The sequence below is a fragment of the Lepeophtheirus salmonis genome, chromosome 4 (assembly GCF_016086655.4).
Source record: "Lepeophtheirus salmonis chromosome 4, UVic_Lsal_1.4, whole genome shotgun sequence".
NCBI classification, from domain to species: Eukaryota; Metazoa; Arthropoda; class Copepoda; order Siphonostomatoida; family Caligidae; genus Lepeophtheirus; species Lepeophtheirus salmonis.
In genome coordinates, this window is record NC_052134.2 from 33,994,302 (window position 1) to 34,008,431 (window position 14,130).

The 14,130-nt window shown below is 33.4% G+C and overlaps 1 protein-coding gene and 1 long non-coding RNA gene across 2 annotated transcripts; one reads left to right on the forward strand and one right to left on the reverse strand.

Moving 5' to 3' along the window:
- The first annotated feature begins 4,958 nt into the window (after positions 1-4,958).
- LOC121115792 (uncharacterized) lies at positions 4,959-9,650 on the forward strand. Its single transcript, XR_011779792.1, has 4 exons — positions 4,959-6,444; positions 6,647-7,378; positions 7,443-9,110; positions 9,511-9,650. It is a non-coding gene; the product is annotated as an uncharacterized lncRNA (long non-coding RNA).
- A 1,041-nt stretch (positions 9,651-10,691) lies between these two features.
- On the reverse strand, positions 10,692-13,775 carry LOC121115793 (uncharacterized). Its single transcript, XM_040709930.2, has 2 exons — positions 11,475-13,775; positions 10,692-11,408 (listed from the first exon to the last, which is right to left on the reverse strand). The coding sequence occupies exons 1-2, from the start codon at positions 12,744-12,746 to the stop codon at positions 11,139-11,141; spliced, it is 1,542 nt and encodes a 513-aa protein (XP_040565864.1). The 5' UTR covers positions 12,747-13,775; the 3' UTR covers positions 10,692-11,138.
- Positions 13,776-14,130: the final 355 nt, after the last annotated feature.

The window sequence follows — 14,130 nt, forward strand, 5'->3', positions numbered from 1 at the left end:
TATTTACGTGTTATTTGTCTAAATCGTGGTCTTAATTGGATACGAAATATGACGAAACGAATCAAAAATTTGGTCACGAAATTCCCCCTGATATCAAAGTAGCACTTTAATGTATGTATACAGGGTAAGAACTCAAAAAATAGATTCTCTTCGAGGCTGTCCAGCCTCAGTTCTAAAAGTCTCACAATTTTTGACGCCATTCAAAAGAACTGATAAAAAGTTACAGTTTGATGTTTGTTTTGTTTTTGTGCGATAAAAATGTCCGAACAACAAGCAAAGCAGCAGATTTACTCCGAAAAGAAGTTATTCACAGTGGACGCTGTTCTGAACAGGAGAAATGATCGCTTCTTGGCTGAATCAAAAGCTCAGATCGAGGGAACCTTCAGGACCAAACCTCAATGTCCTCGGCGTTGTGGCATCCGATGGTACTTCTTCAAGGCCAACGAGAATGTCAAGACGGAAGTCTACTATAAAGTCCTCTTCTTGCCATGGTCGAAGAGCACGATCCCCAGGGACAACTATGTGTTTACCCAAGACGGTTCCTCGGCACACACGTCCAAGAAGGTACAACATATCTGTATGGAGAACATGGCTGCCTTCTATCCGGTAGAATTCAGTCCTTCTTCCTCACCCAATATGAACCTCCAGGTCTTCGCTTTTTGGCGCGTCTTGGAGAGCAAGTCGAACAATACTTCTTACCCAAATTTCGATACTCTCAATGCTGTGATCACAGAGGAGTAGAACAACTTGTCTTCGACTTCATCAAGGCTAGCTGTGCTTCTGTTGTCTCCTGGTTGAATCCATCATTCAGAATGGAGGGGGACATATTGAATAAAAAGTGTAGAAAACTGTTGAATTACCAACGTTTACAATATATACTATAAAAAATAAATTAGCTGAAATCAATAAGTCAATTTTCTTAGTTGTTTTTTTTCTGTGTAATTGTAGCGTTTTTAATGATTTTTTTATGTCGCCGGCGTGATACAGTTGTATATTAGTTCCAAATAGCTAAGGGCTTCCTATGGATCTGGAAAAGTGGTTTTAGGTAACAAACGATGTAAATAAAAGAGGGAAGGGGTGGGGTAGATTTTGAATCCAGCTCCGCTACTAAGCTTTTCGGAGCCCTATAATATGATAACTTTAATATTTCTTAGGCAAGGGTTACCCAAACTTTACTGCGCCAAGGCCCCCTTTACAAATACATTTTTAGCTGAGGCCCCCTTTATTCGAAACATGTGTACGAAGTATGTGTAGATTGAAAGCAGTCCTCTATTGTCTATCTTCTTACGCTGCCCCCTAGGCTCCCCTCACGGTCCCCACTTTTAAAACCAATGTCTTAAGCAACCTTAGTTTCGGGGCCCCTTTTGGAACTTAGGACACATTGCACTTTGCGTATAAGGTAGCTGTGTCCCTGTTTGTATCTTATATAATTTCCTAGGCCTTAATTTTCTAGGCACACCCCTTGTTTTAAGTGTCTGTTACCAAACTGAGCCTGGGTAAAATTGTCAGGGTTACCGGTTCATTTTTTCGTTTCTTTTTTTAGTATGTCGGCTGGTCATATTTTATGCAACTCTACAAATATGTATGTAAGTCTAGGCAATGGTCTTCCATTTACAACCATCCTTCAGTATTTGCTGTACATAAAAAAATTATACTAAAATAATTACATTTAAATTGGTTTAATTTGACCAATCTATGGATATAAATATTTATTTTTTAATGCATCGATGTTTAATATGTAAGTATTAAATCAAATAAACAATAGGCTATTATTTAATAATAATTATGTATCAATTTAATAATTAAAGAACTACAATGATGGCCTACAGGCAGCGTACATATGTACGTACAAACATCCTTGGAAACAAAATATGTAAATTAAATGCTGGAAAGTCATGATTACATAGTTATAAGTCTAGTTGATAATATTGTAGAGAAAAACTCGTGCGAGGAGACGGGGGGAGAGAAAGACATATGGTATCATTGATTAAAATACTGATGTGATTCTCACTTATAATCACATCCGAATTTATGAGTTGCCTGCTTTATTAAGATTTTTGAGGGCATTACGAAAGTATTTATTAGCAAAATGTTTAATAAAGATATACTACGTATAATTGACTTAGACGGGTTTTTATCCGTTACAGTAGATTTGAAAACGTCACACACCATGAAATTGTAATTTATTATGAACCATATTCTCAGAATAATAACTAATAAAACGACAAAGTAGAGTATTTCGAAATATATTTGAATTTCCAAGTTTAAAATAGAAGGCTTAAATTAAATATAATCTACATACTAAAAAATAAAAAATAAACCATCATACATTTAAGTTAAATATACAAAATTAAACAATTAGAATCATATAACTAATAATAACAATAAATTATAAATACAGAATATTGAAATAATAGATTGATCCAAATAATATTTTCTTGTTCAAACATCAGAATTCAGTTCAATATGTCATAACTTTAGGTTGCAAAACACAAGCCAGACGTGGAGTTTATTCAAAAATATCATCACCCTTTTTTCCTCATGTGCAAGTTGCCGAGGAGATCTTAATAATTATTAATAATAAAGTAAATCTCAAAATCATAAAATAATGTTAGATTTAAATCCATGTCTTCTTCCAATCTTAGTACGAACAGCTTTTAGAATCCCACTTTCATTTATTTCATGTTTATCTAAAAAAAAAAAGTTAATCCTTGCAGTCAAATTTTAAACCTTAATTACTTATCTTAGATATAAAAATAAGACTCCTTTATAACTGATAAGACAATTCAGGCAACCATTTTTGACTTAATGTAGTTTTCTAACATGACATCGTAAAGATTTAGAGCAATAGCGATATTACTCCTTATTAAGAGCATTAAAAAAAAAAGATTTTCCCCCGGCTATTTATGCTTGTATAACAACATACTATTATCATGAAGGATACATACAATTGTTAATTATAATGCTACACCCAATGCAACTACCCCCGTTGTTGTGACCATTTAAGCCGTTGTTTTTTCCTTTTTATGAGTTTTCTGAACACAATTTCTTGGAGCTTAAGAACCATGCGTCTCCTTAAGTGACAAAAAAGTAATATTTATTGACTATGTAATATTGGAAAACCTAATGATCTTACCCAAGTCTCTAAGTGAAGAAACTAATGTCACACAAACTAGTTGCGAACCATCCAAAGCTACTAGCCCCCTTGTTGTGACCATTTAAGCAGTCGTTTTTGCCATTTTATGAGTTGTGTATCATAATTCTTGATATGTTTAGCTAAAATAGAATCCTAGTTATAAAAGAAAAAAAAATCTTTATTTATCTTGATTAGTATTTGGAGCGTATTTACATAAGCAGTTGTATAAAATGGTTATTCCATACGGTGTACTCTCACAAGTCGTTGTTACCTTGTATCAGATAACATTTCCCCCGAAAAGAAAACGAGCGTTAAAAATCAGTTGAAGGTTAGCCAATTTTTCTCAACTATGGAGCTACTGTTCAATGATTGCTTAGAATTGTTCATAGTTTAAAAGGAGCTAATTATAATCAATGTTCAGAACCCAGATTAGGTAAAGGAAGCAAAAACATCGACAGCTGACCACAAAAAACACTCTTTATTTTTTGTTTAATGAAAAGATCACGATATAAATTTCTAACTTTAATTTTGTTTTATAGAATTCACAAATAATTTATCATGGCACACAATAATATTTTGTTCTTCCTATAGCCGCTGAGTTTTATATATAATTCCTAAATCAATATTTTACTTTTTTTTTGTGTAACACTTTTTACAATCAATACCTCAGAAGTAGTAAAATAATTCATCCGTAAGGAAAATTTTGACACAGGGATAAATGAGTGAAACTTTTTAGTTCCAGGTGTTTTGATGGTCCTCTTTTGCCTATAGCTTAAGAGTACAAATTCTTGATCATATTTACTATATTTGGAATATGCAAAATTGATATTTTTAATATTGTCTTCATAAAATTGATATAATTCCATATGAGTTAAAATTGGTTCTGAGTTATTTCCTTCTGAACAATGCTGTAGACTTTTTTTACTCACTAAACGTTTGACTGTATCTCTTAAACCATCATATAGTCGTTTTCAGTGACTTTTTACAAAAAAAAATCATTTCTCAAGAGATTCAGAAATCTTCTTTGTGGGTGCAAAGGTTTAAGAAGTCCTTACAATTCTTATATTGTCCTGCACTTTTGTCGGAATTTTTTTTATTTAATTAATGTATGGCAAGTTTTTAAGGATCTTTTTTATAAGATTTAATTATCTTTATTCTAACTGAGTAAAAATGATCATTCCTTTATACGAAATTACAAAACTAGAAAAAGAATTCAAGGTACTATGATGAATAATTAATATCATTTAAACAAGTCGAACTCCTACACTTCTCCCCATAGACGACAGAGTGAGTAAAGAGATCGCCTAGTTAGTAATACATAATAAAGTGCATCATAAAAACATTGATAAATAAACAAATATATCATTCTCCAGTTGTAGATATTGTGCATCTTATAGTCGGAGATACTGGAAGGATACTTGGAACTCCAAATGCAAGTTGAAGTCTATCCATCAAGACATTGTCAGTTCTTGATCCAAAGTCCAATTTATAGTAACGATTGTGCCTCTCAATCACCTTAAACGGGCCTAAGAAAGTTGGAGAAAGATACTCTTTCGTTTTTTTTAATTTTTTGTTAATGACTCCTTTATTAAAGCGTCTCGGACGAACGTGTCTTATTTTCTCCATTGTTTTAAAGAAACTTTCGACGGCGAGGTTGCCAAAAGTAAAGGTGGACGCATTAAAGAAATTAAAGGATCCTGAGTGGCCTGTGAGTAATTGAAAAGGTGAATATTTAGAACCCGGGTTTATTGGTACTGAGTTACTCAATCCCCATAAAACTACTGGTAGTGCATCGATCAAGTTTTCTTTTTCTTCCAGCATTTGTGCTACAAGTCTGGTCTTAAAATATCTGTGGAAACGTTCTATAAGTCCGTTAGACTCTGGATGATACATGGTTGTGTTCTTGCTTGCAATCCCAAGTGTCCTGCAACACCCATCTATAATGAGCTTGTGAACTGTGTTCCTCGGTCAGACACAATGGTTTCTGAAACTCCAAACCTCGAAATCCAATCACTCAAAAAATTATTGACTATTGTCTTGGATGTTATATCTGGTTATTCTGGCCACCCTGTGAAACGATCCATAATAGTTAGGTCATAACGATGTCCCTGAATTAGTGGGAATAGACCAATTATGTCTACGTGAATAAAGGAAAGTCTTTCAAATGGAAGATCGAAAGACGACGTTGGTTTTGATGTCCTGAAAGGTTTGGTTTTTTTGACACGCTAAACACTCGTTAGTGAAGTTTCTGACGTTTGTTCGCAAATTAGGCCAAGTATAAAAAAGTAAAAGCCTCCTTAACGTTTCTTGGAATCCGGATGATTATCTTTGTGTACAGAATGCACGATTCTTTGAAGCAATTCAGGAGATGACACAGCTACACGGAATGAGTCAATATTGACAAACCACCAAGTAGGGTTCCTGCAATGTATTGGAAAGAAGGTTTAATTTTAAACTTACGTAAATTAGGATCCTGTTTCTTTTGATCCTCAATTATATCTTCAATGAAAGTTGGGCCTATTGTGATGTTATTTATACTGCTAGAAATAACGTCTGCAGTATGATTTAATTTTCTGGAAACGTGTTAAATATCACAATTGAATTCTGCTATGAATGCAAAAGTACGGAACTGTCTTGGTGTACAAGAGGGATTGCGAATATCAATCGTAGTGACTAAGGGGTTGTGGTCCGTGAAAACTTGAAAAACTTGTCCATCCAAAGCCCATAGAAAATGTTTGATGCTTTCCTTAACACTTAATAATTCCCTATCAAACGTAGAATATTTATGTTCTGTCTTTGAAAGAGCCCAAGACCAAAAAGATAGAGGTTGCCAGTGTCCATATACCTTTTGCTCGAGAACAGCTCCCATCCCTGTATCAGATGCATCACTATCTCTGAATGCAAGTTGAGTACTTTTAGACAAACTATTTTTAATACCTTGAAAGGTGTGTTATTGTTCTGTATTCCAATTTAACTTAACATTCATCATTAAAAGGTGGTACAAATGAACTGTCCATTGAGACAATCTTTCGATGAACTTAGAGTAATATTGTGCCATGCCCAAAAATCTATGCAGTTCTTTTTTTGATTTTTGAGTTGGTACTTTTTGGATTGCCTTTACCTTACATTCCAGAGGCCTAAAACCTTTCGATGATATAGAATGTCCAAGTAAGTCTAACGATTTCATGAAAAACTCACATTTTTTCAGGGGAGAGGATCATACCAGCTGTTTTAAGTATTTATAAAACCACGTTCAACGTTTTCCAATGCTCATCCATCGACTCCGAAGCGACAAGGATATCATCAAGGTACACAAATACATTTGGAATTCCTCGTAGAATTGAATCAATGAGTCTCTGAAATGTCTGAGCAGCATTTTTAAGACCAAAAAGCATCCTCAAATATTTATATAGACAAAATGGCAGTTTTATTTATAGAAGTGCTATTCATAGGTATTTGGTTATACGCTCTGTGTAAATCAATTTTACTAAAAACAGTTATACTTTTTAGATTAGCCACCAAATCTCTTAGATTTAGGAGGGGATGCCAATCAAGGTCCGTCATCCTATTTAATTGACGGTAGTCGCTGCACATTCGCCAGCTTCCTTTGGGTTTTGAAACGACCTGAATAGCGGAATAAAAATTAAAAGAGGACGATCGTAGGATTCCTTTCTTTAAAATTTCGTTGATTTTATCTCGTACAAAATCTAACACTTGCTTTATTTTGCAAAGCAAGGAGGACCTTTTGTCTCGACATGTTGTTCAACTCCGTGAGATGGATAAGTTTCAATGAAACTTTTATTATCAAGGACATCATTATATTTCGATTTGATTTCTTGAGTCTTCAATAGTTCTGAAATGAAGCACGGTTCATCTCGGAATAACTTTTTATTGAAAATATCAACTCCAAATCTGAAATTATATGAAAAATATGCACCCAAAATTGGACTACCACTTAGTACCACAATAAATTTCCATTGGAAATCTACTAGATTTTCTAAATTGAGAGTTAAAGTTGTTGTAGCAATAATATCAACGAGGGCTCCTCTATATCCAATAATAGGGGAGAGTTTTTCTCGAACAAGACTTTAACATTTTTTAAATGGAATAAAAGACATTTGCGCTCCTGTATCTACCGGAAAGTTAATGAAATTTGAATTGCCTTTGATGAAAAATAAGTTTGATGGTTTATTTACAACCTCAGTCCCGTGCAACCGAGGGAAATTTAGTTTTTTGAAACAAGTAAATAAAAAAGGTAACTAGCTCCTGAACAGAATGATAATAGCAGGTATTTTTTTCTCCTTAGATTGAGTAAATTTGGACATGGTATGAAGAGGTTTTTTTGAAAACCTGACTGATAGGAGGTGAAGCATACGAGTGGAAATATGTGAATTGCTAAGTTCTTTGGCGTCAACACACATTTGCTTCAACTCTTCAATTGAATAGGACTGTGCTCTCAAGTACCCTTGCTGGTCTTTAGGCACTTTTCTGATGAGTGCCTCCCTTAGTAAATGATGAAGCAAATCATGAATGTATTCTTCGTCAAGGAGACGCTCAACTTCATTTATAACTTCCTCAGATGAAAATCCCGATGAATTGCACAGCATATCAGAATTTTTTTTTAATACTATCTGAAGGTGAGAGACCATGTTTCTGTAAAATTGCCTTTTTTGCACAATCATACATAAGACCTTCTTTTTTACTGGGAATATACCTAAAAACTTCACCAGGTAATGCTGAAGCCATTTAACAATATTTGGTCTGATCTTCATTGATCATTCTCATAAAAAAATCCAGCTCAATTCTTCGAAACCAATTTTTCAGATCCATCGCCGAGAATTTTAAAAGACGTAGTTCTACGTCGACAAGAATCAAGTTGCTGACCTCTTTCGCTACGTACTTTTGTTCGATCTAAGGGACATTGTCTGCATGGTCTTGACCATCAGAATGAGATTTTTTAGGAGGCATGATATCACGTCGGGGTCATGCACTTTGCATAAACAAATTACATAAAAAGTTTACAAAATGATAGATAAATAAATACATTAACGTCCATCATACCATTTATTTGATCCATTAAACTCTATTTGTGGTTTTGAAGGCTATTTTGAGATGAATTATTTTCCAATGAATGGTGCAATTAAACGAAGCAACGGATTGAAAAAAAAGTGACTAAATAAACTATATTTGAGCCATCATTAAAGATAATAATTATACCCATAATCAAGAAAAAAAGATGTAATAATCTTCGGAAAAATAGTCAAAAAGCTACCTCTTATGGACATTAAAAAAATTAACGTCAAAATAAAAGCCGTTTATATTTTTTCCCCGTTGATCGTTAATTTTTTTTTGTTCGTCGTTCATTCGTTCAATAAATGAACGGAAAGAGAGAACGCTGTTCATTTTTCCGTTCAATGTCCAAGCCTGGTGATAACTGATAAGCAGTTAAAAATATTAGATTTACAATACAAATAGATTTGCAACTTTAAAAATTGTCTTTGTAGCGTTTACAAAATTTTATAGTAACTATATTGAAACATTAACCTGTAAATATTACGTCTAAATTCTAGCTTTAGTTATAACATAATATTGTAAAGTTATATATGGAAGAAAAACATATAATTATATTATATAAATTCTTAGATGTGATTGTTGTTTGATTCATATGTTAGTCCAAACCATTTCAAGTTGTATAAATAATAAACATACTACTAGGTAGGCAGAGTCTCCCTCCCTTCATCCCACTCTCTACTTAATTGAAGCGCGAGTTCTTAATGCAGGAGGGATAATGATCTCCCAGTCTCTTTATTATGAATTAATAAGAATTCTTGGAAATTAAATTTCCGGAAATTTGACGCCTTCCTCCTTCATCATTAGATGGAGGTTTGAAACGATTACCTCTCTGCCGAAGGAAAAAAAGTATCTTTTAATTTGAAAACTTACGTGGATCAAAAAAATATTTTTTAGGACTAAGGTAGAATTTATCACAACTCTTATTTCTTTTTAAATATATACAAACTACGTATCATACCTTTACACTATACAATAATTCAGAATTCTATATTGCAACTGGTATAAGCCAAATGTACAAGTTCCAACCAGAACATTATATAGTTCCAGTACCAACTCATACCTGGTAATTATAATGACAAATGCTGTAATTAAACAAAGAAAAAGAAATTGTAACTTGTACAATTTTCTTATACAAGTTATTAATTTATTTGGAGTATTCTGTGGCACATTATGAAGTGAAAATGCTCACATGTTGAAATTTAGAGTTATAAAAAATATTAAATTCAACGAGAGCTAGAATTTTTGTAGTTACAACCTAAATAATATTTATTTAATTCCCAACCTTTTCTCATTATTTTTAGATTCTTCATGAGAGAACATCTGAGTATAAAGTAAGTTCGTGTAAGTGTGTAAATGAAAGACTGGAAGTACTACTGAAGATTTGTTAGGGAGCCCCTGTGTATGCCTCGGAGTAGAATTGAGGAGCGACATGGGAGTCATGTCTCCCGATTTTCCATATATTATCTAAGGGGGGTATGTATATTTCCTTTATCTCACAGCTGCTAAATTTAAGGAAACGTCATAAAAGCTCAGTTGCTCTCCTCTTAAACATTATTTAAATTGTGAGGGTTATCCTGACAATTTTCAATTATTTTTTATATAATGGGAGGTCATATTTTTATTACTCTAGTCATATTCATAGTCTTTGAATCAGTGATGAAAATGATTAGTGATGAAAATTGTGTGTATAATGGGCATTTCAAAAAACAACAAAAAACATGGTGACACTGTCAATTTGAAGAATGTTTCGGAGGATATCAGCTACAATCAGCTGTGGCAAGGTAGGAAGGAGAGAAGGAAATAAACAAGGACATTAGCAAGAATTACTACTATGTCGATCCCCAATTCTACTTTTAGTCCAACAGGATTTACAATTACAGGGTGTAGAAAAAGTAATGCAACATTACTTTTAAATACAGTTTTGAATAGGTGTTGTTGATTAAATCTTAAAGTTCCGATTATTTTTGAATAGCTTAGATTCTAAGCCCTTGATAAATGTACGTGTTGTAGACAAAAATTCTGTATATGTCGCAATAAAGGCAAGAAAAGTTAATTTAATCTGCGCCAAGAGGACCACCTTGGACATCATGAAGGCCTTAAACGTCAACTAGGCCACAGTCTGTCAGATCAGAAATCGATTAACTGATGAGAACAACCTTAAGGACAAATCCACCAAAGTGAAGCCTGAAAACATCGTGGAGGTCTTTAAGGTCAACCCAATGATGATGATGACAGAGTACGTCAAGAAGAAAAAGGTGCATCGGTCTACTGTGGGCAAAACCAACTGAAAGGCTGGACGAAGGTCGCTTAGAAGAATTGAGAGGATACTCTTGTCCCAACTAATTTAATGAAGTGTGAAGACAGCTAAGCTGCTCTCCTTCAATATTTTTCAAATTGTCAGGAGGACTACATTAATTTTCGTTTTTTTTTTTAACATAGAGGTGGATAGTATTATTTCATCCATGGTTATGTTACTCCACAATAATCATAAAAAAGTAACTTTATTGGATAAAAATGAAACGATATCATCAATGAATGGTTAGTAATTAGAATGACTAATCTTGTAATTAAATAAGGCATTATAAGACGTACAAATTACGTTTTGTAAAAAACATATATATTACACATGTATACATGATTAATCTAACATATTCGATAGCAGGATGATTAATAAATGTCAATATAGTTAGATTACAATTTGACACAATATGTTACAATTTATTGCTAGTATGAATACATATGTAAAAATATTCTACAAATCTATAATTTTGTAAGACTTTATAATAAGGATTGATCTCCTTATACGTTAAAACAATATAAAAATATACAAAAAAATAAGTAGATACAATTACTAAAATACAAAAATCCATGATTATGAATCATACCGTAGAGATTCAATACATTAAATAGGTAATTATGTTCAATATTTTTAAAGCTTTTCTCGTCTCGAATTAAGTCCATGTGGAGCATATGTATTCAATTCCTGCTGCCAATACCCCTCTCTTCGTGTAAGATCTCCGGATGCGTCACAATGATCAATGATTTGAAACCTCCAATTAATATATCCACACTCTTCAGCAAAGTGTTTACCCAAAGGTGATACCTTTGTCTCTATTTCTCGTCTATGTCCATAGTGTCGTTGCTTAAATTGTTGCTCAGTCTTCCCTACATACTGTTTTCGACACTTATTGCATGTAACCTAAGATATTAATCAAAATAATCTGTAACACAATTCTGATCTAATCTAATATTGATAAGAACTTACGAGATAAATAACATTTTTTGTAGTGCAAGATACGGAATTCATGAATTTATATTCCCTTCCTGTCATTGAACTCCGAAAGGATGATCCCACAATCATCAATTCACACGTCACACACTCTCTGTCCTTCCCATCACATCTAGAGTTTCCAGGTGTTCCTTTCTTCTCATCTGTAGGATCTTCAGCTGGCAATATATTCACCGGTTGTAGCTCGATATCTGTGAAAATCTGTGAAAGGCGATTTTGTACTTGAGTTTTCCTACTTGGATGTGCCGGAGTAATGGAGTCCCAAAGTCGTGTTGCATCTCGGGCCTTGACAACAGTCTTAAGATAGACCAATGAGGAGCATACAGAAAAAATGTATAGGATTACAGGTGGAACATAAACGACCTCCCTCTGTTGAAATGATTGGATTAATTGAGCTTTGCCAGTGGTTTCAAAGGCAATCACCAGAATGATGAAACTTGCTAAGGATAAGCAATGAAATAAGACTAGAAAGAGCTTCAATCGTTGAACCAAAGACTCTAGATTGACTTTGGCTATTTTGACTCCTGACTGAGATACAATTCCACTTAATTTTTTACTAGGCGTGACGCTCCGTCTTCGAGCGTATCCAATTGGGCTGAATAGAGAACTAAAGGCATAGAGGACACATTCCCAATCCTTCGACTCCGACGTTACTTTATAAATGGCCATATTGAGGATATAAGCTATGGGTAAGATCACACCTACAACATAGTAGGGGATGAGAACTAATAGAAGTGAACCAACAAAGAGTCGGAACGATAGAGACGAGAAAAGTGTGGCCATATAAGTAATTGATCGTAGAAAAGAGTTTGGAAATGACTCTTTGTCATAATTGAAGGCCGCAATGGTAAAGGAGAGGAAGCTCCAAATGAAGGAGAATATTTCCAAGAAGGAAATGAAACCTCCAGAAGATCCGAAGTCCCCTATGTTATTAAATAAGTCAAAATGAACTCCACAGATAATGGACGTAGAAAAGAGGAACAATTGGGGTCCAGCAGAGAGGAAAGCCTCAAAATATTTGGCGAAAATGTAGCAAGCTCCATTACAGAAGGAAATATTTTTGTCAAGAGCCCCGTAGACAATGGATACAAGGGTGGAAAAGACTGGGAGGGCAAAGGTTAAAAGTCCCCAGAACAAGTTTTGAGTAAAGAGAAGAGAACTGCCTCTTATAAAATCCGTACAAACATCCACAATCCCAACGAAGAAACGGAGGACCACGTAGTTGGTGAAGAGTTCGTTCCCACTCATTGCTAGTACAAGGATTTAATACTACACTTAAACACATACAATGATTCTTGAATCAAATTATAATTATTAGTAAATTAATTTCGGCATGTCCTTATCAATAATGAATATGAAATATCTCAAATATCATACATGATATATTTATAACAACTATTCTATATATCTAAGAACAATACAATTTTGAACGAAAAGGCGCTCCAAGAAATAGAAGAATTCGAAATCACACAACCTCGAAATACTACTAACTTGCTAGACAATTCGACCTATATACATTGATAGGTCGATTAATTAATTAATAATTATAATAAACACTTTGAGAATTATTATCGGATATTTTCATCCCTATAAGGCATAATATTATTTAAAAAAAAACAAAAAACGATCACAAGTACATAAATTTACAGTCAAATGAGTAAATAATAGTAACACTTCTCTTTCGACGGAAATATTACTCTTATTCGAAGACCATTTAAAACTTAACTTTAATGATGATGTACATGTGTATAAAAATATTTAATAACTTTGTAGTTCTTTTGTACATTTCTGGCATATTTAGTCTATAAAATCAGTCATTTAGATGTTTTTGCAAATAAAGTTTAAGATATTATTTCTCTGCCATATCAACCAACGGATAAATTAGGGTGTCAATCTCCTTCGATGAGCTTTATGTTTATTAATTGCTATGGGCATTAAAGGAAGGAAATGCAAAGGGAAAAAATGGCTCTAAAAACTATTTTTTTATACTTAATAGGAATTACATTAATTTTATATTTAGATATTACTTTGGAACTTGTGTTTGGTAAAATTATTTGATTATAATAATGTTGTTCATATGCAAAGTTGTTTATTGAACAAAAAAATGATTTTATCCAATAATATACTTGAGTCAAAAAACGCGAACGTAGCCGGAGCTGCATTCATTTTTTGTAAGTTACCTGTCATCTTCCTTAATTAATCTCATTAGTTATTGGCCCTTATCTTATTGGTATGAGATTTCACTTATACAGTTTTTGAAAAATATTTTATTGTCGAGAAACTATACAACGATGAATCTAAGAATTCTCACGAATTCATGAATTATAGAATGTAATTTCTCAAGATTTAGGCAGATGAACTACTTTACTAAGAAAATATTGGTAACGTGTTATCTCAAGAAAAGATTTGTCCTTGCATTCAATACGGTTGTTCCGTTTCGTCTTGTAATCGCCATGCTAAAAACATTCGCTCACTATTACATTTAGTCTATTTATATGCTGATAAAATTAACACCGTGGTACGGAGATGAAGAAAGTTATACAGTGGGTAGCTGGGAGAATAGGCTTGGCTTTACATAAATAATAAGATATATATTGTGTATATTAGTATGGCATTTTCAGTATAATTATTT